At 33.7% G+C, this 25,926-nt stretch overlaps 2 protein-coding genes and 1 pseudogene across 3 annotated transcripts; all 3 read right to left on the bottom strand.

The window, feature by feature from the left end:
* Positions 1 to 2,432: 2,432 nt before the first annotated feature.
* Positions 2,433 to 9,933, bottom strand: LOC129885473 (cytochrome c biogenesis protein CCS1, chloroplastic-like). 2 transcript variants are annotated; one of them, XM_055959756.1, is made up of 7 exons: positions 9,490 to 9,933; positions 4,788 to 5,007; positions 4,589 to 4,700; positions 3,617 to 3,889; positions 3,333 to 3,503; positions 3,137 to 3,220; positions 2,433 to 3,046 (listed from the first exon to the last, which is right to left on the bottom strand). In XM_055959756.1, exons 1-7 carry the CDS (start codon positions 9,824 to 9,826, stop codon positions 2,843 to 2,845), a joined length of 1,401 nt encoding a protein of 466 aa, XP_055815731.1. In that variant the 5' UTR covers positions 9,827 to 9,933; the 3' UTR covers positions 2,433 to 2,842. The 2 variants fall into 2 exon arrangements, with proteins under 2 accessions (XP_055815731.1, XP_055815732.1); XM_055959757.1 differs by having other exon boundaries at positions 9,526 to 9,933.
* A 4,214-nt stretch (positions 9,934 to 14,147) lies between these two features.
* LOC129885472 (uncharacterized) lies at positions 14,148 to 16,437 on the bottom strand. Its single transcript, XM_055959755.1, has 2 exons — positions 16,219 to 16,437; positions 14,148 to 15,145 (listed from the first exon to the last, which is right to left on the bottom strand). Exon 2 carries the CDS (start codon positions 15,119 to 15,121, stop codon positions 14,459 to 14,461), a length of 663 nt encoding a protein of 220 aa, XP_055815730.1. The 5' UTR covers positions 15,122 to 15,145; positions 16,219 to 16,437; the 3' UTR covers positions 14,148 to 14,458.
* A 2,389-nt stretch (positions 16,438 to 18,826) lies between these two features.
* On the bottom strand, positions 18,827 to 24,084 carry LOC129887515 (uncharacterized; annotated as a pseudogene).
* Between the last annotated feature and the right edge of the window lie 1,842 nt (positions 24,085 to 25,926).

Raw genomic sequence — 25,926 nt, 5'->3', positions numbered from 1 at the left:
TTTTGAAATGACCTTGTAAATCAGTTTATACTAATACATTTTACAAATATTTTTGTGTATAAAAATGGTTCATAATGTGATCTAGTGTATGATATTTTTGTATGAATCATGATTACAAAAAAAAAATTATATACTAATTTGATATATTTGTATAAATCGCGATTTCAAATGGGTATATTCAAAAAATCTTATTTCATATCAACAATAAACAATATGAACTGTATGAATTGTGGTATAAATAATGATTTAAACTATGTGGTTTGTACTTAATTATATGACATTGGTATGAAATATGATTTCAAAATTAAATGGACCTACCGTAATTGGTATGAATTGTATTTTTGAAATGATATTTATAAAGTGGTTTGGAGTAAAATTCATAATGATATTTTTTGTGGTTCAGAATTAATCTTAAACAGTTTATAAATATTTTTTTAAAACCATAAATTAAAGCATAATCATACAACAAAATCAAATTTATATATTTCTTGAAACCAGAATATATATCAATATAATATAGTTGAAAATTTTTATTTTTAAAAACCATGTAGCATACCAAACTTATATAATAGACCAGTTTAAAAAATTTGAACAATAAAAAATCAGTTTATGAATCAATTATACACAAGTAATTATGAGAAAATATTAATTTTGAACAGTTTATGAACATTTGTTTGAAATCACAATTCATACCAATACCATGCATTTGATTCATTAACTTGCGAAACCACAAAATAAATCAAAATCATATAGCATATTCATTTAAATTTGACACCACGAATTATACCTAAATTAATACAACACAATATTATTCTACATTTGAACAATATAGATCAAAATTTATAATTTCTTCCTATACAGAAATTTTCCTGTACGAGTTACTGCACAAAATCAATTTATATACATTTTGTGAGACAAAAAACTATACCTAACCCTTTAACTTAAATTGATTACATTAATCAAGCCTAAATAGTGGTGGTTATATCAAGTTGAACCGACAGAATATTAATTAAGCCATTGTTATGTGTATAATTAATATTTAACATTGCGAAAAAAATCAATATCCATTACAAAAGAAAAAATTAGCAAAAAACAAATCACCAAAAATTATAAAATCAGGCAAACGAACCTATAGTATGAAAAAAATACTTTACCAAAAAAAGAAAAAAAAGACACAAAAAAATTTAAAAACATTAAAGCAAACCTGCTGAATCACATCAATCTATGTGTTGAATTAATATTGAGCACAAATAATATTTCATGTTGAAATTAACGACAACAAAAATGGTGCAGAGCAAAAAGAGAAAAGAAGGAAATAGAAATTCTAATTAGGGAGATAAAAACCACAAAGCAAACAAATTGAGAGATAATTAAGAAATTCCAATATTATGTTAGTTATAATACCTTTAATTATGGAATAAATATCTTCTCTATTAATTACATTATTATTTATTATTTTCAGGTTATTTTTTTAATTAAAAAATGTAGCTTTAATAATTGTTATGTATTGTTAGATTTCTATTGCTAGGTATTGAAATTTAAAGAGTCCCATTAGAACTAGTAGTATATAGTTTTTAATATGTCATTTAGTCAATTTTTTCTTTTTTATATAATTATATGACACTCAAATTTGTTGGTCTAATTAATTCAAATTCACATTATATAAGACATATTAAACAGAAAAATGCTCTTTATTAAAGATTTTTCCATTCTCAAGGATTAAATCTAATACATCTGATTAAGAAAGGTGGAATCGTATCCCTCACATCCTTGGTGGTGTTTGGAGCTCACATTTCTTCCCTTACTAAATGTATGTGTATAAAAGAAAAAGAAATAAACGATCATTAAATGGTCAAAGCTCAGCCATAATATAGGTAGATAGGAAATGCTAAGGTTTGGCGTTTAGCAAACCTGGTTGTCAAAGTTGGCTCCACGAAACAAATTCGTGTTCAATTTCTTTACATCTTATTAAAAACAAGTCACACCAAACTCTATTGACTAACAATCAAAACCCCCACCAACACAACCCTCATTAATTAAAATTGTCACTTGCAAATCACAAAAAGAAAGAACACTATACGAGGAAATTATGTTTCTACGCATAAAACGATCAATAAATGGTGTATTATATTTCTAAAGTTATGGCTTGCAAATATCGAGAGGAAATGATGTTGCGCATTGAAAATATCGGATTTAGATGAACTTGATAATCAGAGATGAAGTCAAGATTTGAATCTTCTAAGTTCATCTAAATTAATTATTTGTATATATTCAATGAATTTTCAAGACAAGATATAAAATTTGAACCAAAATTATTGAGTTCAGTTGAACCTATTATTGACACTCTCAGTCCGCCCCTACCGGTGACATTAAGCTATATCTGAAAATGTAGCAGCATACCCACAAAATCGATCCGCAAAGAGTGGAATTAATAAATCGAAAAATAAGACAGGTTACCTAAAATGTATTTTTTGTTATACTGTTTTGTAAGAACAACTACTATTTACATGTAGATATACAACTCCTTCTGGCTATAAACAGAAACAGAACAATTTTAGTGATGTATAAAGGTCAAAATCTATCCTAAGAACCTTTTTTCCCCCATAAAATACATACTAATTTATACACCTGTAAATTGTAATACCTCTACCTAATCAGCCGCCAAAACGAGAGAAATAGACAACTAATTACATTACAAAGTCAATAATTTGATCTATAACTTGTCCTACCCTGACAATGAATTAAATTTGAAACCCAGGTCTTTATCAAATCAAGATTTTGTGATCAATTTTTTTGACTTCTGCATTCTCATTTTTGTACTAACTTCAGAGCTACTTGCATATCAAACTCTTTTTTGATGTTTTTTGTTCCAAATTCCAACTTGGATTCTGATGCCAATGAAACTATCAGATTCCTCTGTACAAGATGATTCAAATACCTCAGGGGTTTGATCGAGCGAGCGATCCACTGTGTCTAAGGACTCGCTCTTCGCTCGGTTAGTCTTACCACGAACCACCTCAGTTATTCCTTCTTGTAAGGTAGAGAGCTGTCGAAAATACTTATACAAGCCAAAACTATTCAGAAATTGTTGAATTTACTAGGTCAAAGTTGTTGACTAAATGGGACAGATTTTTACCTGTGCATGTGACAAATAACTAATGCAAGTTGAAAGCATTAGAGAACCAAAACCAGCATAGACAATTGGTGCTTCTGAATCAATCTGTAGCCAAACATACTACACACTCAACAAACAATGCACACATAACATAAAAAAAATAATTAAAAAAACTATATATGTTGCTACTTCTAATGAGGATTAATTTTTCTTGTACCTTTAGGTCCAAGTCACGACTACCAATCGCGTCTGCAATGACAGTTTTTGATCCGTCAATCTCAATTGGGAGTTTGGAGTTTGGTCCTCTAACTCCAGTACGTATGGTTTTCCTCAGTACTTCCTTTCCATTAAGGTCAAACAGAGAAATATCAGTATGGAACTGCGAAACCTGCAATACATAGTATAGACAACAGAAAAATAGAAACGACGAAATGAGTTATTCAGGAGTTTGTGGAAAGGGAAACTGTAGTTAGTTAGTTCACGTAAATTGAATGTGCATACCTCTCCACTTTCATCATAGTCCACGTAGAATCGATTGACATGATACTCAGTATGAGATGCATCAGAAGATGACGATAGAATCCCTGACGGTGTAAGAACATCCTCCACAACAGAATTTAAACCCTGTGGAACAGTCACATCCTCTCCTAAACTACTTGCTGCATCGAGAGTTCCTCCTGACATTACAAGCAGCAGCGCCAAATGTACTCCAATTGAAACAATTCGATCAGCCAACCCCTTAAGTGCATGTAGAGCTGGCCCTTTTAAGAATACCTAAAGATGCAAAGGTTGCTGAAATGTTAATATGAAGTCATTGTTAACTAAATTAAGAAACTGAAAGATGTTGTGTCTAACTAGTCATGCACGGATCCATGATTAAAGCGATCTGATTTTAAATTATAACACTTCTGTTCTGTATTACAGCAAACCAAAATCTCTATTTTCTTCATCCATCTTATTCCTCATTGATTCGTTTACTTGTTCATCTTGCTATTCTGCTGTCATTATTTTCCTTTCAATTCTACTTTGATTCTTCTTCCTTTGAGCCTAGGGTCTACTGGTAGCAACCTCTCTACTCCACAAAGGTAGGGGTAAGGTAATACGTACATCCTACCCTCCCCAAACTCCCACTTGTGAGATTACACTGGGTATGTTGTTGTTGAGTAATGGGAAAACACAAATGATCCAATTTCAAACCACTCTATATCTTTACCTCGATAAAGTTTGGCATATTGTTTACATTTTAGTAACTTTCGAGAATTTTTTCGAAAAAGAAAGGGTAGTGCTTGAGCAACCTTGTTGATAATTGTCTATTCATACATGTAATCTAGCATCTGTCGTATGAGTAAAGCTTAATATATCTTGATTCATCCATTCAATTACAGGGCAGTATCCCCTGTCATTTTAGATATTACATTAAGGACTAAAATAAACCATAGACTAATCAGTTAGAAGACATTGTGATGTATATACCTCATATCCAGCTCCCATCAGTGTGACACCCGTGTCTTCAACCGATGCTCTAGGCAGAGTGTCTACATCATCTTTCTTATGAATAGCCTCAGCTGAATTCGAGAAAGACCTCCTGCAGATTTAATCAGCAAGTGTTAATTTTAATCTCCTTTAGAGACTTGAGGAAAAAATTCACTCAAACTGGAAATCAAAAGCAGACCTTCTTGCTACCTTCACAAGTGGAGTTTGTGTTGTGTATGTGGAAGCCATCAATGATGCACCTAATAGAGCCAATGTCCCCAGGAAAATAGGCGATGAGAACATGTGATCAAGGCTGAGGGTGATCCATTTCCAAGAGAAAAAGCAGAAGAGAGGATGATCTTCAGGAAAATTCTGAAAGACAAATTCTGGAACCTCGCTTTGGTCAATGATAGAACTTCCTGCAGGCAAGAAAAAATTGGAAAATAGAAAGAAATCCAGTTATTGCAGAATCTTCAAATAGAGAGGCACACTATTGAATTACTAAGTTGATGTGTTTGCTGTAAAAGATCGGTTAGAAAGTTGTTAGGCACGTGCTAGGTGGTTGTTAGAGTTGTGCCAGTTGGTTATTAGAAGTTTGTTACAAGCACGTGTGCATCATTTGAAGTTGGTTAGACTTTGCATAAGAAAATCACTTCTATATAAAGAGGGGTCTATGTACAGATTGGATTGATTGAATCAATGGAGTAATTCCAAATTGTGCTAGAATGTAGTTCAATTGTTCAATATAGTTTCAGTTCTGTTTTGATCTTCTTCTTCTCAGAAAGAATTCACAAACTTAATATGGTATCAGAGCTCTGATCACAGGGAAAAATTGAAGGATTGAAGCTGTCACTCGTTGATTACTGAAGCTTCAACAATGGTGGAGACACACAGAAATAAAACAGTAGAAGATCCGCAAACAAATCACAATCATCCACTTCACTTACAAGTGTCTGATATTCCTGGTGTTGCTTTGATTCCTATGAAGCTCACAGGACCAGAAAATTATGGACTGTGGAGCAGACCCATGCGTCTGGCACTTCTAGTTAAAAACAAACTAGGATTTGTAGAACATGCAGAAAATCCTCATATTCAAGTTCCAGATTTGTCTATAGAGGACCTTTCCCAGCCTGCAACTGTGCATCCTATAGAGATTAACACAACACCTCATATTTATTCTGATGCTTCTTCTACACCTGTTACCTCTGTACCTATTGAAGAGTCCACATTCGGTGCTAACCAAGGAAGACTAGTAGAACCTGTAGACCTCCTGTGTGGATCAAGGACTATGTTGTGCCCAAGAAGTCCAGTCCTCATTCCATCACTAATCATGTTTGTTATGACAATGTGTCCACAGGTTATCAAGCTTATCTGCATGTTTTTTCAGCAGCCTTAGAGCCTCAATCTTTTCATGAGGCATCTCATGACAAGCTATGGATTGATGCCATGCAGCAAGAAATTCAAGATTTGGAAGAAAATGAAACTCGGGACATTGTAGACTTACCCCCAGGTGCCAAGCCTATTGGTTCAAAATGGGTATACAAAATTAAATATAAGGCAAATGGTAAGGTGGACAGATACAAAGCTAGATTAGTTGCTAAGGGTTATACTCAAAGACAGGGCCTTGATTATCATGATACTTTCTCTCCAGTTGCAAAAATGGTTACCATAAGAACCATACTTAGCCTGGCAACATCACATGGTTGGGAACTCTCTCAAATGGATGTAAATAATGCTTTTTTACAAGGAGATTTAGTTGAAGACATTTACATGACTCTTCCTCTTGGGTTCAGGAACAAGAGGATACTAAGGTGTGCAAATTAAAGAAGTCACTTTATGGTCTCAAACAGCCATCCAGGCAATAGAACATCAAGTTCACTGAAGCATTATTGTCAGCAGGCTACTCACATAGTGCTCATGATCATTCGTTATTCATCATAAAGGAGGGCACTAACTTAGTTGTGATTTTAGTGTATTTAGATGATCTCTTGATCACTGGAACTAGCTCTCATATGATTCAAGAGGCCAAAGCCACACTGCATCAGCATTTCAAAATGAAAGATTTGGGGCATCTCAGATATTTCTTAGGCATAGAAGCCCTGAAGTCAAAGAAAGGACTATTATTAAACCAACGAAATTATGCTCTACAACTTATATCAGAAGCTGGCCTCAGTGGAGCAAAGATTGCAAGCACTCCTTTAAAGTTTAATCACAAGTTAACAAGTATATAATTTGATCAACATGTTGGAAATTCTAATTCTACTGATCCAGAATTGGAGGATGTTACAGCATATCAAAGGTTAATTGGGAAATTACTATATTTGACAAACACAAGACCTGACATATGTTTTAGTGTGCAAGTTTTGAGTCAATTTATGCAGCATCCTAAGGAGTCACACTGGGCTGCTACACTAAGAGTTGTTAAGTATATCAAGAAATCTTCAGGACTTGGAATAATGCTGAAAAGGGGAACTGGTCCTATATAGAGCTCACTGGATATTGTGACTCAGATTGGGCCTCATGTCCCAATACACGAAGATTAGTCACTGGCTACATGGTGAAACTTGGAGATTCTTTAATCTCTTAGAAGTCCAAGAAAAAACAAACAGTCAGTAAAAACTCAGCTGAAGCCGAATATAAAAGTTTGGCAACTCTTGTTGCAAAATTGGTATGGTTGGCAGGATTACTTGATGAATGGCATTTCCCAGTTGCTACTCCAATCTTGGTATATACAGATAGCAAATCAGCTATTCAAATAGCTGAAAATCCAGTCTTTCATGAGCGTACAAAACACATCGACATTGATTGTCACTTCATTTGAGAAAGGGTGAAATCCAATTTTATTAATCCTAAGTATCTTTGTCCTAACATGCAGCCTGCTGACATCCTTACTAAGGGTTTAGGTTCTACTCAACATCAACTTCTTTTAACCAAACTCGGTGTGTTCGATATATTCCACCCTTCAGTTTGAGGGGGTGTATTGAATTACTAAGTTGATGTATTTGCTGTAAAAGATCAACAGTTGTGAAAGATCGGTTAGAAAGTTGTTAGTTAGAAAGTTGTTAGGCACGTGCTAGTTGGTTGTTAGAGTTGTGCCAGTTGGTTATTAGAAGTTTGTTACAAGCACATGTGCATCATGTGAAGTTAGTTAGACTTTGTATAAGAAAATCACTTCTATATAAAGAGGGGTCTATGTACAGATTGGATTGATTGAATCAATGGATCGGAGTAATTCCAAATTGTGCTAGAATGTAGTTCAATTGTTCAATATAGTTTCAGTTCTGTTTTGATCTTTTTCTTCTCAGAAAGAATTCTCAAACTTAATATACACATAATAGGGAAATTTAAAAAAGAAAGAACAAGCGAGGCATTCAATACTAGAGTGTTATCAACTATATAAACAACAACATATCCAGTGCAGTCCCACAAAGTGTGTGGTCAGAGGTAGAGCGGTTGTTTCCAGTAAACCCTCAACTCAAGGAAAAACAGTCCAAAGCAATACAGAAAAAAAAAGTAACAAAAGTACAAGAAACAACAGATAGTAACAGAATAGTAACTACAACAAAATAACGATAATCGAAGTACAAGAAACTACAGGAGCTATACCACGACTACTAGTATGGACAAATAGCAAGAAGGAGTAAAATCAAGGTTTCCTGTTAGTTTAAGCAGACAGGAAATCTGATAATCAAGGTGAATTCTAGTAAGAACAATAATGTTCAGTACATATCTAGGCATCGTCTAATATACCCAAGTCCTACTATCATTGAAACAATGCAGGCTCTATATTTTGTTCTCTTCTTTGATGTCATATGGAAAAAAGATCATAAACATAGAGAGCTCTAAGCCAAATAACTAAGGACTACTCCAGCTTTCTCTATTCTAAAATCGAAAAGGGGACAGGCTCAAATATGTCATCGAACTTTGAGAAAAGGCTCATTTATTTCATCCGTTAAAAGTTTGGCTCATTTATGATATTTTCATTTGAGAAAAGTCTCATCCATGCCATTATTTGTTAACTGAAAGGGCATAGATGAGCTAAACTTTTAACGGATGGCATAGATGAGTCTTTTCTCAAAGTTCAATGGCATATTTAAACCTTTTCCATTTAAAAAAATAATTTAGTAATGATGTGGCCGAATCATAATTGACCAGTGTACAAAATAGTTTTACAAAATGGAAAATATTTTTAATTTACAAATAATGCCATGGACGATTACAAAAAATGGCATAGATGAGTCAAACTTTTAACGGATGACATAAATGAGCCTTTTCTCAAAGTTCGATGGCATATTTGAGCCTTTTTCCAATCGAAAAATAGAAGAATGAAAAAACATCCAAGCATATGATGCAATCTCTGATCATAAGAATACAAACACACATGTACAATTGAACACGGTATAGACATTGAAGATTCATATAACGAACCCCAATTAGTTTATGATTGACTTTGTAGGTGTGCATACATATTATGCATATGTTATATGTATAAAAATATGTGCAATAAACGAGACATGCATACGGATTAGCTTATTTGTCTAGGAATTACTAATAATTATAGCCACCCAAGTCTTTATGTTTTTATCACTGAACAATTGCACTTCATTGATCATTGGTTAAAATTTAGTATGTTGAAAATTTAGATATGTTTTACAAGCATATGTGTTAAAAATGTTGGGTTCAGTTGAACCCGTACGTTCTTAACTGCATGAAGGAAAGAAGAGCACAATTATTTACTCATGAGAAAAAAATCATCGACATATTATTATAATTAAATAGAAATAGATACCTATCCCCACATGTGTGACGAATGAATAAAGAGATTGTTCATGTGTGAAAAAAATTGCACCAACTTGAAAGTTGAAACTTTGTTGTTAAAAATATGTAATGATAATAATTACCTAAGGCCATTAAGGCAGCAACAGAAAACATCTCACCAATTGCCAAAGGCAAATTCAACAGTCCTCCCAATAATACCCTTTTGGTCTTAAGGCCATTATTCCTAGTGGTGGCTTCCTCCGCCTTCTTCCGCTCCAAAAGCGGTGGCGCTCCGTCATAGTCCGGCCAAGAAATTTTCTTTTTTTTGCTAATTTTCTTCCCTTTTGAAGTCTTGAACTTACAAGTAAGAGTAAATGAAAAGGTGCGACCTTTTTCGTTATAAACACCAATTCTTGAATTTTGAGGAACACAGAAATGATTTTGGAAATGGGGTTTAATTGAAAATTTAAGAGTCTCCATTGATGTGTGGGAATTTTAAAAGAGATTAGAATTTAATTAATTTGGTTTTGTGATGGAGTTGTAACGACCGTTTTTTGGTTAATTTATCTACATCTACATATCTAAGGGGTGGGAGAGAGGGTGTGTACTACACAACTATTTATACATGTTTACTTTTAGTACTTCCTTAATATTGCTTAGTACTTACTCCAACGTACTTTATACAAATTATAGTACTTGGGCAACATTCTAAGCAAACCAAATTACATTAATGCATAAGATCCTTTTCATTTCTCTGAATTGTCTTAAGTTCAACAATATTACTGCATCATGATTCGTTCTGTATGATATAATTATTTTACTTATATTTGAGATAGAAAAGTTTTTATTTTTAATTAAAATTTATTTATTTTTTTACTCTTTACATTAATCTTAATAACCACAGTATATAATTAAATTTTATTCTATTAAAGAAAAACTGAAGAATCAATATTTGATGATCAATTCACACAAAATTAAATAGAGATGTTTTGATTCTCGTAATTAAAACTGTCATTCTCCATGATCTAGAAGAGGGAAATAAATTGAAATCTATGCATATTTTGATCAAAACTCTTGTCACACACATTACAATTTACACATAGCAAATGTAAGTTTAACGTACTAAAAGCGTGATGTTGAAACTAAAGCGGTTTGCGATGTAGACGTAGTTATTGTTGGATCAAATTAGTACATAAGTCTACTTTTTATTTTTTAAAAAAATCTGCCTTTCTCAATTACTACTCAAATTAAAAGTGAGTACATCAAAAATAAAAGATGATGGTACAAACTCTCATTTCATTGAACCAGACATAGAAACAACCGTCATGGCTAAAGATGTAGAATATTGGTAGGTAGCCAAGTGTTGTATAATTCGCTTATCAATATTGTTATTATTACTATTATACTATCTTATTATATTTTTCAATTTTAGTATTGCATGTTATTTTCTTTGCTTCAGTTATCGTATAATTTGTTGTTACCAGTTGTTCTCTTGTTAATTGTTTTCAGCATGGTTTCTTCAGTTATGTTGTTTGTTTTACACGTTTGATTTTTTTCTATATATGTTTTAGTGTCTTTCGGAAGCAAACTCTCAGCCTTCATAAAATAGGGGTAAGATTGTGTACACACTAGTACACTCCGATCCCCAAACCTTGCTCGTGGATTACAGTAGATGGTATATATGTTGAAAAATACCCAAAAAAAGATACTTTTTTGTAGTCGAATTATTGATAATGTAGTGTAGTGAATGATACAACAATGGAGCAAGGGATGGATAAAGACAACCATGCATGACGTGCTTCTATAAGCCTACAACTTGCATTATAATACACACTATCTCCATGACCATATGCATGTGCTTTAATCTAACCAATCTCTACACTCCTTTCGTGTTTCAACTAAAGTCTCATTTCTTACGAAATCAAAACATTTTCAATCACTTCCCAATAAGGAGGAAACTTCATTTTGATTTATCTCAAACTTGTTACTTTGGGACAAATAACAATACGTATGCTTCAGAGAAATTAGTTGCTTGAATTTAGGTGCTAATATTGTTAAATTGCCCATTTATGCAAAAGGTTGATAATGCAAGATTCCAACCTTAAAAAGTGAGCCATGAAAACAGCTAGAATAAGGAACTTATTCTTTACCTTTACGTATAAGGAATATGTGCAATGCCCTCCAACAATTCTCAAGTATTTTCTTTACTTGTGGGATATCCTAGCTAGCTAATATATATCATCTTTAATTTGATATATCTATTAATATAATAATAATTTTCATAAAGAATAACACCATCGCTTAATAAAGAAAGACTTAGGTCACATTAACAGGCCATAATTTGCACAAATGTCGTTTATTCAGACCCTACCCACATATTTGTAAATATTTGATGATGAACTTAATTTTATTATAATAATAATAATTTGAGATCGATGTAGTCTGTAAGTCTCATAAACTTGAGATTTTGAATTAACTGCGACATCAACAGCCATGCATTGCGTGCTAGCATAAGCCCACAACTTGCATTAAACTACACGCGACATGTGCTATTTGTAAGACTTCCATTGGACTATATACTAACCAATTTATACACTCCTTTCAACAAAAGTCTCATTTCTTGCGGAGTGAATTACCATTTTCAACCTTTTCACTTCATTTTGATTTTACATTTGTCTCATCTCTAACTTCTCTCTCTTTAGGGAAAAAAGACACGCGTCTTGTTTAAACATATGTTGCTTGCTTTAGTGCTAATTAATATTTTAATATCCCATTTATGCAAAGGGTTGAAAATGGTTTGATTCCAACCTTAGAAAGTCAGCCACGAGTTAAAACAACAAGAATAAGGACTTGATATTTACCTTTACGTACAAGGATGAATATATCCAATGCACTCCAACAATTCTCAAGTGTAATTGATTTACTTGTGGGGTATATCTTTAATTTGATATATTAATAATAATTATTGAAAAGAATAATATCATTGTTACAGAAAAAAGTTGATTATTACAAGAGAGAAGTAGCAAACATACACAACTTAATCAAAACTAGAAGCACAACGTGGAAACATTTGCACAAATGGCCTTTTGAGGCCCCAATTCCAGAGCTAAATTTGCGTAATGGGGGACAGAATTTAAAGAGTGATACGATGCAAGCAATCCAAAGCATGGACCTAACCCTTTTGGGCCAAACAAGAACTCATTTTGGACTTTCACCTTGGGCTGTCACTTAGTCCAACATGAATAACTGTAATTGAAGGAGAAACTTCACAAATAAGCACTATAATAAACTTAATTAGGCTCCTTAGGTATAATTTGCATATTTACGAGTTGTAGGTATAATTTAAATTGCCTTATTTTTATAACTCACAGGTGAGTTTGTATAATTCATAGGTACGTTTGTGTAAATGAGTTATTTTTGTATAAATTCGAAATAACAAAAGCATAATACATAAATATGACTTTTAATTTGACTTCAGTTAGCAACTATCACCTCCAACTTTACTAGTATAGGAGTAAACACTTTATCTATACAAAATTTGAACAAATAGACACATTCGTTCTACATGACAATTTTATGTATAAATGTGAAATGAGACCAAATTAAAGGGCATATTTGTGTATTATGCCAATAACGAATTTACACAAATACAAACATCTGAACTTTAAACAGTTATACAAATTATATCATACAAAATTACATTATACAAAAGTTATACAAATTTTAAACTATACAAACGTGTGAATTATACAAACTCGAACCGTAATTAACGCTAAATGTTAGTGGCGAATTATAAATTAGCTAAACTATATTTATGTTAACTAATTAACTAGTATATGTTGAGAAAGGGTCCAAAATCATATACTTTCTTTGATTTTAGACTCAAAGTAGTACATATTCTTTTATATGAAGCTCTAATAGTCCTCTTTCTTTAATAAAGTGGTGCACTTTTAATCATAACCCTAAACACCGTTACTTTCTTAACGGAAGACTCCTCCCATGCATATCATGACATGATTTATTACTTTCCCTCCAAAAGAATAGCTACGGTCTCTTTAGGAGAACTTTTAAAGCATAAAACAACAGCATACCTAATATCAGGGGCGGGGCCACCTTACAATGAGGGAGTTCATCCGAACCTTCTTCGACAAAAATTTATACAATTTATATATAGTTAAATAATTTTTTATGTATATATAGTAAATGTCGAACCTCCTTCGGATAGTTCATCTGTCTACTTTTTCAAATTTTAAATCTCATTACTTAAAATTCTGCCTCCGCCACTGCCTAGTATAATCCTACAAGTGAAGTTTGGGAAAGATAAGATGCAAAGAGCTTGTTTCAATAGATCCTCGGCTCAAAAAATCATGTAGATGAACCAAAAAATCTACAGATCTATTGATTGTAACTTATCAAAAATAATTTAGAATGTCAGCTAAAAATTACTAATAAAGAACATACTAAGACAGCAAGCTTATTGAAGTGAATAAAAGAGTTACTACTTCTATTTCTGCTGAAAAAAGGGTTCCATTTTTTTCCAATGACGTGAGAGCCATTTTCGAAAGAAAATCATGTCATGATATGCATGTGAGGAGTCTTCTGTTAAGAAAGCAACGGTGTATAGGATTATGACTAAAAGTGCACCACTTTATTAAAGAAAGAGGACTATTAGTGCTCCATATAAAGAATATATATTATTTTGAGTCTAAAATCAAAAAAAGTGTATGATTTTGGGGTTTTTCTCATTATATGTTTGCTTATTAGCGTAATTTTCCTACTTTGAAAAATTCAAGCCCAAACATATTACCCACCAAAAACTTCATACACAACTGTACGGGTTTATACAAATGGACAGGAGAGAAATTACCATGGATGTGAATCAAGAATTCACTTAACCATCACCCTTTTGTGTTAATTAGTTATACAACAATTTGAAGGAGAAGCTCCCACCATCTTTTTATTGGAGAGAATTAAAAACTTGGTGCAGATTCTAGTGCTAATTAATAACAGTAAATACATAATCCTAACTCCTAACGACGACATGCAAGATAGTTGCACTGGTTTACTACACACATGTAGGTCTAGCACACTATAGGATATACACTAGTATATTTATGAAATTAAGGAAATAATTAAGAGGAAACCGACGATCAAGAAAAGCACCTTCATAAAGAACTTTGTCCCATCTAGGTGGTTTGGGTGATGGAAACCATGAGCATAACCCCCGTGAAATGAACCAGAAAAGAGGTATGGAACTCCAGTAGTCGCCCCATAAACAGTGGCATCATGAAATCCATGTACATTAAGACTAAACAAAGCTGGAATAGCTCCAACAAGAGCAGATAACGTTGAGTTTCCAAACCCTGCACTCGGTATGGGCATAGGCATGAGCCCCCCTATGGAATCGAATTCATCATGTCGGAGATAGTCCATATCTACAGCTGGAGCGGATTGAGGTCTCTGACCCACTGGACGTTTAGGAATATTGATTCCTGGTCTTAACCGAGATCTTGGGTCAGAACTTGCTTTGCCTCGTCCATATATTGGAACCAACTTGTGCTCTTCTATGAGAGCCTTACATATTGGACACTCGTGGGAATGTGAATGAACCTGTAACCATTCGTAAAGGCATGGCCAACAATAAAGGTGTCCACAAAGAGTCACTATAGGATCTTGAGCTAATTCAAAGCAGATATTGCATTCAAAATCACCAAAGTCAGAATTCATATCTGCTGAATGCAAAGCATCCAATGATTCACCTGTCCTACAATCCATATCCACAAACCAAGAATCGAAAACCTGCCAGCAAATCATAAGCAGAGGCCGGACTTTAATTAACCTAGTGACATCATTGAATGAAATGACAAGAAAGAAACAAAGAACAAGTGAGAGCGGAAAATGTTAACCAGACAGAAATAATTACTTCTGTGTCCATATATTTACATAGAACCATGAACAATAACTTAAATCACCTTCTTTATTTTCTTAAACTCCGTGCCAACCAGACAGAAATAACTACTTCTGTGTCCATATATTTACATAGAACCATGAACAATAACTTAAATCACCTTCTTTATTTTCTTAAACTCCGTGCCACCAAAACGAGACAACAAATTGAAACGGGGGATAGTAACTCCCAAAGACACTCATTCCTGACTACAAGTGCAGAAGATTTCTAGACATTAGTTAGAGCTTTCTCTGTCATGAAGGGTGGTCTCTAGCACCAAGGTAAGAGTTGTCACCGTATGACCAGGAGGTCACAATTCAAGTTGTGGAAACCACCTCTCGCAGAAATGCAAAGTAAGATTGTGTACTATAGATCCAACATAGTGCACCCTTCCCCGAAACCTGCACATAGCCTACAGGGCTGCCCTCTATAAGTGCTTTTTTTTTTTTGGTAATGAAACATTGCTTATCAAAAAGAAAGGATTTTTTCCATGAAGTGAAAACTGACAGAGTCTCCAAATGTTTGATAATCAACTTTGACCATAATGTTGACCATCTAACCTTAATACTCTTATACCAATAGAAAGCCATGATATAAGATAGCAAACCTAAAGTATGATAAAATCAAAAGAAACTACCAACAAGATAAAATTAGAAACCTCTATTTGAGGCAATATTCCAGAACAAGATCCTAGCATAGTGGAACTTAAACCCACCAAAAGTTACTCCACGGATCTCAATTCAAACATAATTTACTTCATTTCCTCACAATTTATCTTCTCAAAAGTAAAAAAAAAAATCAGGAAACATTCTGGGTAGTTAACAATCAATTCTCTAACCTAAAAACTGGTAAAAACAGATCCAATCACACAGCAAAATAGTACAATATTTGACACATTAAGTTAAAAAAGAAAGAAAGAATCCACCTGGAATCAGAAGACGAGGAATCTTGAAGTGAGCTGAGAAAAGAAAATGGATGACAGACACCCACATGAAATGAAAAGGGAAATCAAGAATGGGTATGGCCAATACCAAAAAGGGGTTTTCTAGCTCTACTGTCGGTAGGTACCTAATTTGTACACTCACGAATCTACTTGGGTAGTTTTCTCAATGTTAATTTGGTACTGTGGTCCTCCAACCTTTTTTCAAACTAAATAAGTTAGGTATGTCAAAAATAGCCGATTTATCTTCTTAAGATAAAATTAAGATACACGAATTTATTGTTATCGTAAAATGGAGGATATTTTTATAGGCAAGCAATTTTTTTAAAAAAATTATACAATTTACATTATTTTAATACAATAAATCAAATAATCAAAAGTGAACAAAGGGCGCATGTTTGACACTCTTAGCTGAATTTTGGCACACAAGGAAGCAATTATGATCGAAATTAGTTATGGCACAGCATAGAGCTACGATTCCTAGCAAAGAATCCGTCACTCTGACTATTGGACTCTATCATGTTTGGGAGCTATCTACCCCCAAGATTTCAAGCTATAATTGAGATGAGGTGCAACTGAGATTTGTCAAGTAGTAAAGTAGAGAACCAATATTTCAGCATCTATGTTTTCCTGATGCTGAAGCCTCCACTCATCCAACTCCAACCAATGGACCAGAATGGAGAAACCGCAGTGAAGGTACGTCACTAAACTATGTTCCTCCAACATTAAAGAGTGGAATTTTGACTGTGCAAATAGAGGAAGGTAATAACAAGGATCATGTGAAGACTTGAGAATCTGCCCTAATTGGTTATGTACTAGGTGGTGACACACCTTCGATTAATCAAATATAGAATTACTCAGCTAGAATGTGGAAGGTCAGGCCTCGAGGTTCTTTTTCATGATGATAAGTATTCTATCTATAAATTTTAGAATAAGCTAGAAAAGGAGAGGGTACTTACTGAAGCACCATACTGTATTAATAATAGATCATTGGTTCTCAAGTAATAGGAACTAGACTTTGAGCTAGATAAGGAGGTACTTAGCTTAATTCCTCTATGGTAAAGTTCCTGAGCTATCTGTGAGCTACTGGTCAGTAGACGCGTTAAGTAAAATTGTTAGTGCAGTGGATCGATCTCTACACACAAATAGCTTCACATCTAAATATTGCAATGAATACCAAGGGATCAATCAGTGGAGTATGATTGGAGACCAAAATATTGCAATGAATACCTGAAATTTGAAAATAATGAATACTAGTATAAAAAGGAGGCCAATCAAGAGACTAATGCATAGCATACTGAGCTTGGGCAAGAGAAGAATGTGGCAGCTCCTAGAGTGTAGAGGAGAAATTTGAGGAAGCAAAGAAAAAAGCAACAAGTTTGACAAGCTGTTAAGCCAAAACTAGGCAGCGACAAAGGTAACACCTCTGAAAATCACTTCAATACTGTTGAGATGCCACCAACACATGGGACGATGCAGAGGTCAGGCATAATGGAGAAGACCCAACTCAAAGGAGTGGCAAGTCATAACTGGGCAGTGACAAGGGTAACACCTCTGAGAATCGATGTAATACTATTGAGATGCTACCAACACATGAGGTGATGCAGAGGTCAGGTATAATGGGAGAAAACCCAACTCAAAGGAGTGGAAAGCAAATCATGGTTTCTGAAGGTGAAACGGGTGCTGCAACCTCATGCCATTTTAGAGCTGACTAAAGAATATAATTACCTTGGACTAGTACTATTTCTAAGAAGATTATAGGACGAGCTGAAATTGTTACTAGTGCGTTTGTAATAACAGTCTTTGTTATATGGAGAGAAAGGAATAAAATTAGATTTCAGCTAGAAGATTGTGCATAAAATCAGATTTCAGTAGGAAAATTGTGCACAGACTAGATTTTTAGAGAGGTTATAATGCATATCTATATTAGAGGTCAGCACAAGGCAAATGGCAACTAGTACTTCGGTCCCTCAATCAGTATCCTTAGAGTATAGACATTTTGCAATGTAATAACTTAGATTTCTTGATTTGTATGTCATATGAGTACGAAGATAGATGGATAGAATGAGATAGCAGTCCCATTACTACTTTGTTTTGTAACGAACTATTTTAGTTATGAATGAAAAATTTCAGTTAACAAAAAAAAAAATCAATAAAAAATAAAATCAAGACAATTGATCTTAACATAATTTGTATTCAAACCAAACTATCCGAGTCTAAAACAATCAATTAAAGAAAAAACAACCAATTATAAACCAGGAATTTTAGTTGGATTAGTGAATTAATAATTTTTTGATAATTGACATTCGAACTCCTATTGGCTAATGCAAAACGCCACATATAACATATTTCTTAAATTAGATAGGCTTTTTACGTCAACTCCTGCCTAATTTTAGAATCTTTTATAAAGTCTTATAATTTTAGGCAACCATATCCACTTTGGCACAAATTAAATTTGACTTTCTAAAGCTCCTAAACATGTAGTAGCATGTAGCATAGGAATTTTTAACTTTTTATAGTTTGGGGATCGAGAGGATATACGCTTGTCACTTAAGTGGTTTCTTAAAAAAAAATAAAAAAATGAAAACGAAGCAAGGTCAAGGACACGCTGCTTCAGATTTCATTGCCAATTTTGACTGCTTTTACAAGTTTTACTCCCTTCTCTCATCACATTCATCCTTTTTTTCTTTTCCTTGCAATACCAGTTTCACCATTGTGGTCGACCACAAAAATAACAAAACTGAAAATATCTGTTCTACGGAGAGAAGTAGTGACATTGTTTCAGGAATAAACTCGAAGGTAGACAGATAAAGGTACCCTCCTACAGCAACAAACATACTAGCTGCCGAAGGGACTATCCACATCCTTCTTGTTGACCAAAGCTGTAAACAACCAGAGCATAATTCTCTTGCGTGCGCATCTTCACTCTGGCAAAAAATGTCCTAAAATCGTGACCCATGTTAAGTTACCAGCTCAACTCTGCTTTGTGATGAGCTCAATGTCGGCTCCAACTTCAGCAATCTTTGTGTCTTTAGATGCCTTTGCTGCTTTTGCAATATTAGCAACATCAAAGTCCATCGCAATTCTTTTAACAACACCCTCAAGCATCACTTAATGAGGTATTATGAATTAAATAACGGGAAAATAAACAGATTTTAGGATTGAGGCATATTTCCTACTTAGAATTCAAGAAAAGAGCTACGAGAACATACCAGTGATCCTATGGCAACTAAAGCCCAAAATTTTGCATCAGCTTCAACACTTTCCTCTTCTGCAATCTGCAGATAGAAAAGATATTCCCACCAGAAGTGCATTAATACTTTGTTTCTCAGAAGTAGCCAGTGAAATGCACGGGAGGGGAGAGACAGAATTCGGAAGGGCAAGGCAGAAGCAATCACTAAATGGTAAAAACCTCAAGTGCAGCCGAAAGAACTTGAGACTGTCCCTCTTCATCCTTCTTTTCAATTAAGAGTACAGCGTAGCTGCAAATTCAATAAATTACTGGGTTAGAACAAGAACACGAAAGAACTTGTGGAAGTTGGATAATATAAGAATAAAGGTAGTGCAGAAATAGATATATAGGCTTTGAAGGTTGACCAGCTGTATAAGCGCTACCTGCAAGTAAGACATAGGAACAAATATGAGACATGTTTAACCAGAGGGACAAAGCGGAGGCAGCAGCAAAATCAAAATCGAAGTATTATTCCATAGCCAAATAAATATTTCTAACTGCCAGTGTAGGGGTCACGGAATGATGGATCCGGAGTAAACTGTTTCTGACCAGTATTTTGAAGAATGAACTCCACAATTTGTTCACGGTAAGAAAGAGGCAGATTCTCCTTGAGTAGCCACTTGTCAGCAATGTCATATGGATTATCTGTCAATTAATCAAAAGAAGTTTTGGATGTCAGGTCACGAAGAGTTGTCTAAGAAACAGAGAAGTTATGCCCCTTTTACTAAGAAATTAGATAGAGATTGATGGCAAAAAAGAACGCATAATCCTCAAAACATAAAAATCCATGCAGAAGTCATGCAGGAACGAGCGCAACTTCCCTAAAAAGTTAAAACAGAAGAAGGTTTATAAGAATGAAGAAAGGATAAAACACACACTTTGTTTTGAGAGAAGAAATGCATACACTTCTAATTTATTTACTTAATAGCATCTTCAAAACAGCCCCTCAAGTGCAAGCCTTACTCTTTCTCATGAGCCAAACACGTGAATATACTTTTTATAATGGAGGCAGTGAGACTCAAAATATGACCTTTGCTTACATTGATACCATATTTAAGTGTGTGATCCTCTCATCTAAAAGTTAAATTGCTAGAGAGACTACATTTTTGATTTATTTGCTTAATAATATCTTTAACAACACAGACACGTCTTTTCCAAGGAAAATTCCCAAAGCTTTCAAACTTAATCTCCTCAGCTTGCTTCTAGAGTTTCATCTTCTATTCAAAATGTGGTTTAGCTAAATACGATTTGTAAGTGATACAACCTACTTTTGACTGTCAAATGGACGAGCTCACCTGAATTTGGGTGGGTGAAAATAGGCTAAATCAATGAAAATGTTACTTTGGCTGAGATGAGATGAGTCAAAATGGGCTAAACAACGGGCCATAGAGCAACCCACCCAATTGTGACCAAATTTTAATTTCTTTTCTGATAATTTGATAAATTACCAAACAAAACTAATAGAACTTTTTGTTCAATATTATGGCTATATCTAACATATCAAACAATAAAATTAAAAAATATATACTGACAAATTTGTTTATTGGTTAATATGGGTTGCATATTTACCCCTAATCAATCCAACTTTTAGATAGGTCGACTTGGATGGTGCGCAAATTGACCCGACAGAAAAATAACCCAACCTGCTTTGGGCAGGTCATATTTTCATGGGGTAATTTGCCCATCCCTAGACCTACTTAAAAACTCCTACCACCACCTACTTAAATTGTTTTTTTAAGTTAGTTGTACTAAATTATATATAATAAACACCAAAAAAGAAAAAAAAATCGAACGAATAAACAAACAATAACAAAGGTCCAAGAAGCCCTTGGTTTCTTGAATTCTCTCCTTTTTCTTCCAGCAAATAATATAATTAAAGAATTCTGATAATTTTTAATTCAATAGCCAAGAAAAACCTAAATCATGCTATTAATGGTTTCATGCCTAAAACTCACATAAATATAGATTTTAAATTTTGGTTCATCGTTAAGTAAATGGCATGTGAAATAATGATCGGAAGGCAGTAGTGACAATCGCAAATACATTCCCCAATTGGATAACACATTTTCCAAACCTATCCACAGTCCTCATTGCAAATGCATTGACAATACCTCACTAAAATCCATTAGTATCATAATAACCGCGCCCAAACAAAACCATCATAAAAGTCTCATATCTATTCAAAGACCCTTTAATAATATCAGTGTGTGTTTGAATTGGCTTATTTTTGACTTGTGGCTTTTAAGCTCTTTTTTAGTTTTGAAAGTATTTAGGTAACTCAAAAAGTGCTTAAAAACACTTTTTTAAGGCTGAAAAAGTAGCCAAAAGGCCAAAAGCCAACTTATGGTTTTTAACTTATAAACCACTTTAAAAAAGCAAATCGAAGCACCCATAGTCTCCCATATAAGACAGATAAAACACCTGCAAAATCCCTTACAAAAAAATATCTACAAACTCAAACAAGTCAAGCATGCAAGGTTATTCCTAGAAAACTCAAGAGTAAGATGTGGCCAAGTATTACAACTACACCACGCCATGCCTACAAAAAGCTGAGGAAGACCCAAATTCCAGATACTACAGAAACATCCCCCTAAATAACTCAAAACGGAAAACTAAAATACCTGAGCGATTGCAGGGCAATTTGCGAACAGGTTCACCATCTCCAATATCAACATCAAACACTGTATCCAACAACAAAATTAAATGGTGATTGGAAGTAAAAAGATGATATAAAAGACCAGTGTGAAGAGGGTAGAGTGGAATAAGCAGTACTGACCATGATCATATTGGATTCCATCAAGAAGAGGGCGTGCCATGCCATCATCAGGCTCGTGAACCACTTCACCAATCTAAATTGATGACAAAAAGCATAAGAACAGAGGACCACAACTCATAGACAATTTAAAATTAATAATAGATAAATGAGAAAACAACAGCATGCATATGACCAAGGCGTCAAGTATGTAGACAGGCTAGCAACAGAAACTACTCAACTGCAATTTTGACTACACAGAAGAACGTAAATCCACCACAAATGCAGACCCTGTAAAATGCAGACAGTGACATAAACTAATACAAATTAGCTACAAGGATGTTCATGCATATTCAGACCAAAATTTTAGCAATAGAGCACAAGAAACAATCAAATATACACGAGACTAGGAATGAAAATGACCGAAATTTTTTTGTACAACCGTGGTGTCCGGACTAGCTTTCGCACACCTCGATTAATTCCACAGGGTACTTGCAGACCTCCCACCAGCGACACTTACCAAGTAACTATGTCCACCTAGGCTAGACCAGATGGGAAGAAATCACCTAGTTTTTTTTGTCACTGTTGGAGATTTAAACTTGAGACCTCATGGTTTTCAAACCACGTCATTGACCACTAGGCCACACCGTTGGATGCGAAAATGACCAAATATATGGAGAATATATCATTGAAAGGAAAATACAAACATAAATATTATTATTACTTTATCCCACTTTTGTTCCATCATATTCCATGCATACGCCACTCAATTGTCTCCTTCACGGACAACTTTGGTCTGTCCATCACTAGTACCTGCTCAACAAATCAAAAGAAAAACGTTACAGAGAGGAGAGAACCTCGATCCAGTATTCACTTCCAATAATAAAGGTTTCAGGCAGTGCCAGATATTAGATTTTTCATATTACACTCAGGTTTTTTTGAGCAGGTTCTTAGTTTTGAATATTGAAATAGAAGCAAAAATAGTCACATAAGCACTACTTGTTCTTTTCCTTTTCTACTTTTGATGGGTCACTCATCCAACTTTTACTCAGTTCCGGACACTTCTTTTTAATTGGTCCAACAGTAAATTGACGAGACAACTTATGAAAAATGATGAGACGATTCAAATCATTGATACTTAGGACAATAGCAATAGGCATTATCATATTCACACCTGTGGTTCGTAAGGCCTCAAGCCCAGGAAACTCTTCCAATTTCAACCTTCCAACTCTCTTCCTAAGATAAAATGAAATATAACTTGAATTAGACCACCAATATATAATTTGGTATCCAAACAGCAATGCATCTGTGAGCATCTTTTATTCAACGGCCGCATGTAAGAGAAAATGAAGAGAAAGAAAAACGTTTAGTTTTGACAAACTTCATGCACAAACCAAACTAGGAATTTAGAATCTCCAAAGAGAGCAAGCACCTTTAGAATCCATAAAAAGGGCAAAGGACAAAACAAAAACATAAAGATAACATGAAAATGGTAGACTTGTGACATAGTGATTATCATAAACAAGTGCAGCATGCCGAAGTATTCATCTTACACTATTAATCACAGAAAAGCTTTATGCCAGCCGAAGAATATAGTAAGGACTCATTAGAATCCACAAAAATATGGCAGAGAAAGACGAATTAGAAGAGTTTGGATGGCAAAACTACTGAGCGTGTACTGTGAGAGTTGGGCAGCATATGACTCTAGTTCTAGCGGGTCAGCAATCTTATCCTGATGGACAGTCCAAATGCGCACAACACCGTCAGAGCATGCGGTCACAATGTCGCCGTTGTCTAAGAATTTGGCATCCCAAACACAGCAGGGATGCTCTAGGCGTTGGACACAGACTCCATCTGCAACACAGTGATTTCACGTCCACCATTAGAAGGAGACAATCGGATAAGAAATATCACAATGTAAGAAATCAAGGAAATAGAGGACATTTACAAATTGCAGTTACGATATAGCAGTGGCTACTATGACTTAGGTAGTTGAAAGAGAGTTTTTACCTTTCTTTCTTTAGGGTAATTTTCCCCTAATTTACCTTTTCTTTCTTGTGCGAAGTTATAATAGCAAGCTAAACTTTATAGGGTGGGGAAAAAAATAATGCGACGACATATTCATAATTTAATAAAAAAATATAAAAGAAATTGTAGTATATGTGATAGAACTACTCTAATTAAACAAAAAAAGAGTAGTTGATAAAATAGAATTATTTAATAATAAGTAAGGACAAAATGAGAAGAAAATATTAAGGTAACAAAAAAACTAAAATAACTATGCAATACACCAAATCGATAGTTACACAAAATGGATCTTTTCGTCGTTATCTAGCGATAGATTTAAACGATACGATATTAATATACTTAAATAACAATCAAAACAAACATTGTATTTGAACTAACAATACAATACAATATAACGGGTAACAACCATACAAACAAAATGTCACGTAAAATTATTTTTCTTAATTTTTACGCTATGCATGAGTGATTTCATGAAATTATCTATTATTTTTATATGTGTAAAAAAGTATCTAACTACGAGTTGAACAAGAAGAAAATAGGTCTGTAATGGATCTGCTCTCTTCGTTGAAGTTGCTATCCATTTTCAAATAAATATCACTCTTGTGATCGCATAAGTGAGAATGTCAAGTCCCTTATATAAAATACAAATATATAAGTGATTTGAAATTATTACCAGCAAAATACAAGTTATTTGCTAGGTAAAAAATTATTTTTGTTCAGCATTTACATTAACGGTGAATTGAACTTTAATAGTAATAACTATAGATTTGAGTGGAAACTACATATTATTATTGTGAAATATCAAATTAATACTATTAAAAAAAATCAATTAGAACTAAAAATACAACATTAGTTAAAAATTCAAATAAAAAAATCAACACAATACTTTTATGTCAAATTTCAACATAAGGTACATATATGATTGGAAAGTAAAACGCAAGTCTATAACCTTATTCAACAATGAATTTTACTTTGATTAAGAAATTAGAATACTAACAAAATTATGCTAAATGAAAAAATAAATATAATATAAATAAAAATAGATAATACGAACAATTGCATGGAATCACAAGAAGTAGAAGTTGAGAAATAAGAAGGAAATTATGAAATATAAATAATATAATATAAAAAAAAATTAAAAAAATTAGAATAATAGAAATCATAAAATAATAGAAATAAAACATAAATTAAAACGAAAAAAATAAAAATAAAAATAAAAATAAAAGAAAGAAATTAAAAAGTAATCATCTTGTAATTACACTATGTAATTACCAACAATTTACAACTCCACTTGAGAATTGAAGAGTGTAATTATTTTTTGTCAATTACCTGCTGACCAAGTAATTACTTGACCAATCAAACATGTCAAACTGTGCAATTACACTGAATTCAATTTCCATAATGACTTTTTGAAAAGGTCCTAATTTTTTTTAGACGTTGCATGCTTCTTAATAAACAAATAATTAATATGAATAATTTTATCATGATATATCAATTGATGTATCTTTATTTGGGTTGCTTTCGATACTTGTTTTTCCATATCGCTTTGAACTTCTTATTCTTCTTTGACTTTTTTTTTTAATTTTACTGAGCCGAGTGTCTTTCGAAAACAGCCATCCTACCTTGGTAGGAGTCAGATCTGTGTATACTTTACCCTCCCCAGATCTCACGTTGTGGGATT

The sequence above is a fragment of the Solanum dulcamara genome, chromosome 4, assembly GCF_947179165.1.
Source record: "Solanum dulcamara chromosome 4, daSolDulc1.2, whole genome shotgun sequence".
Lineage (NCBI taxonomy): Eukaryota > Viridiplantae > Streptophyta > Magnoliopsida > Solanales > Solanaceae > Solanum > Solanum dulcamara.
The sequence above is the reverse complement of the archived record's forward strand: the minus strand, read 5'-3'. Positions and strand labels throughout refer to the sequence as shown.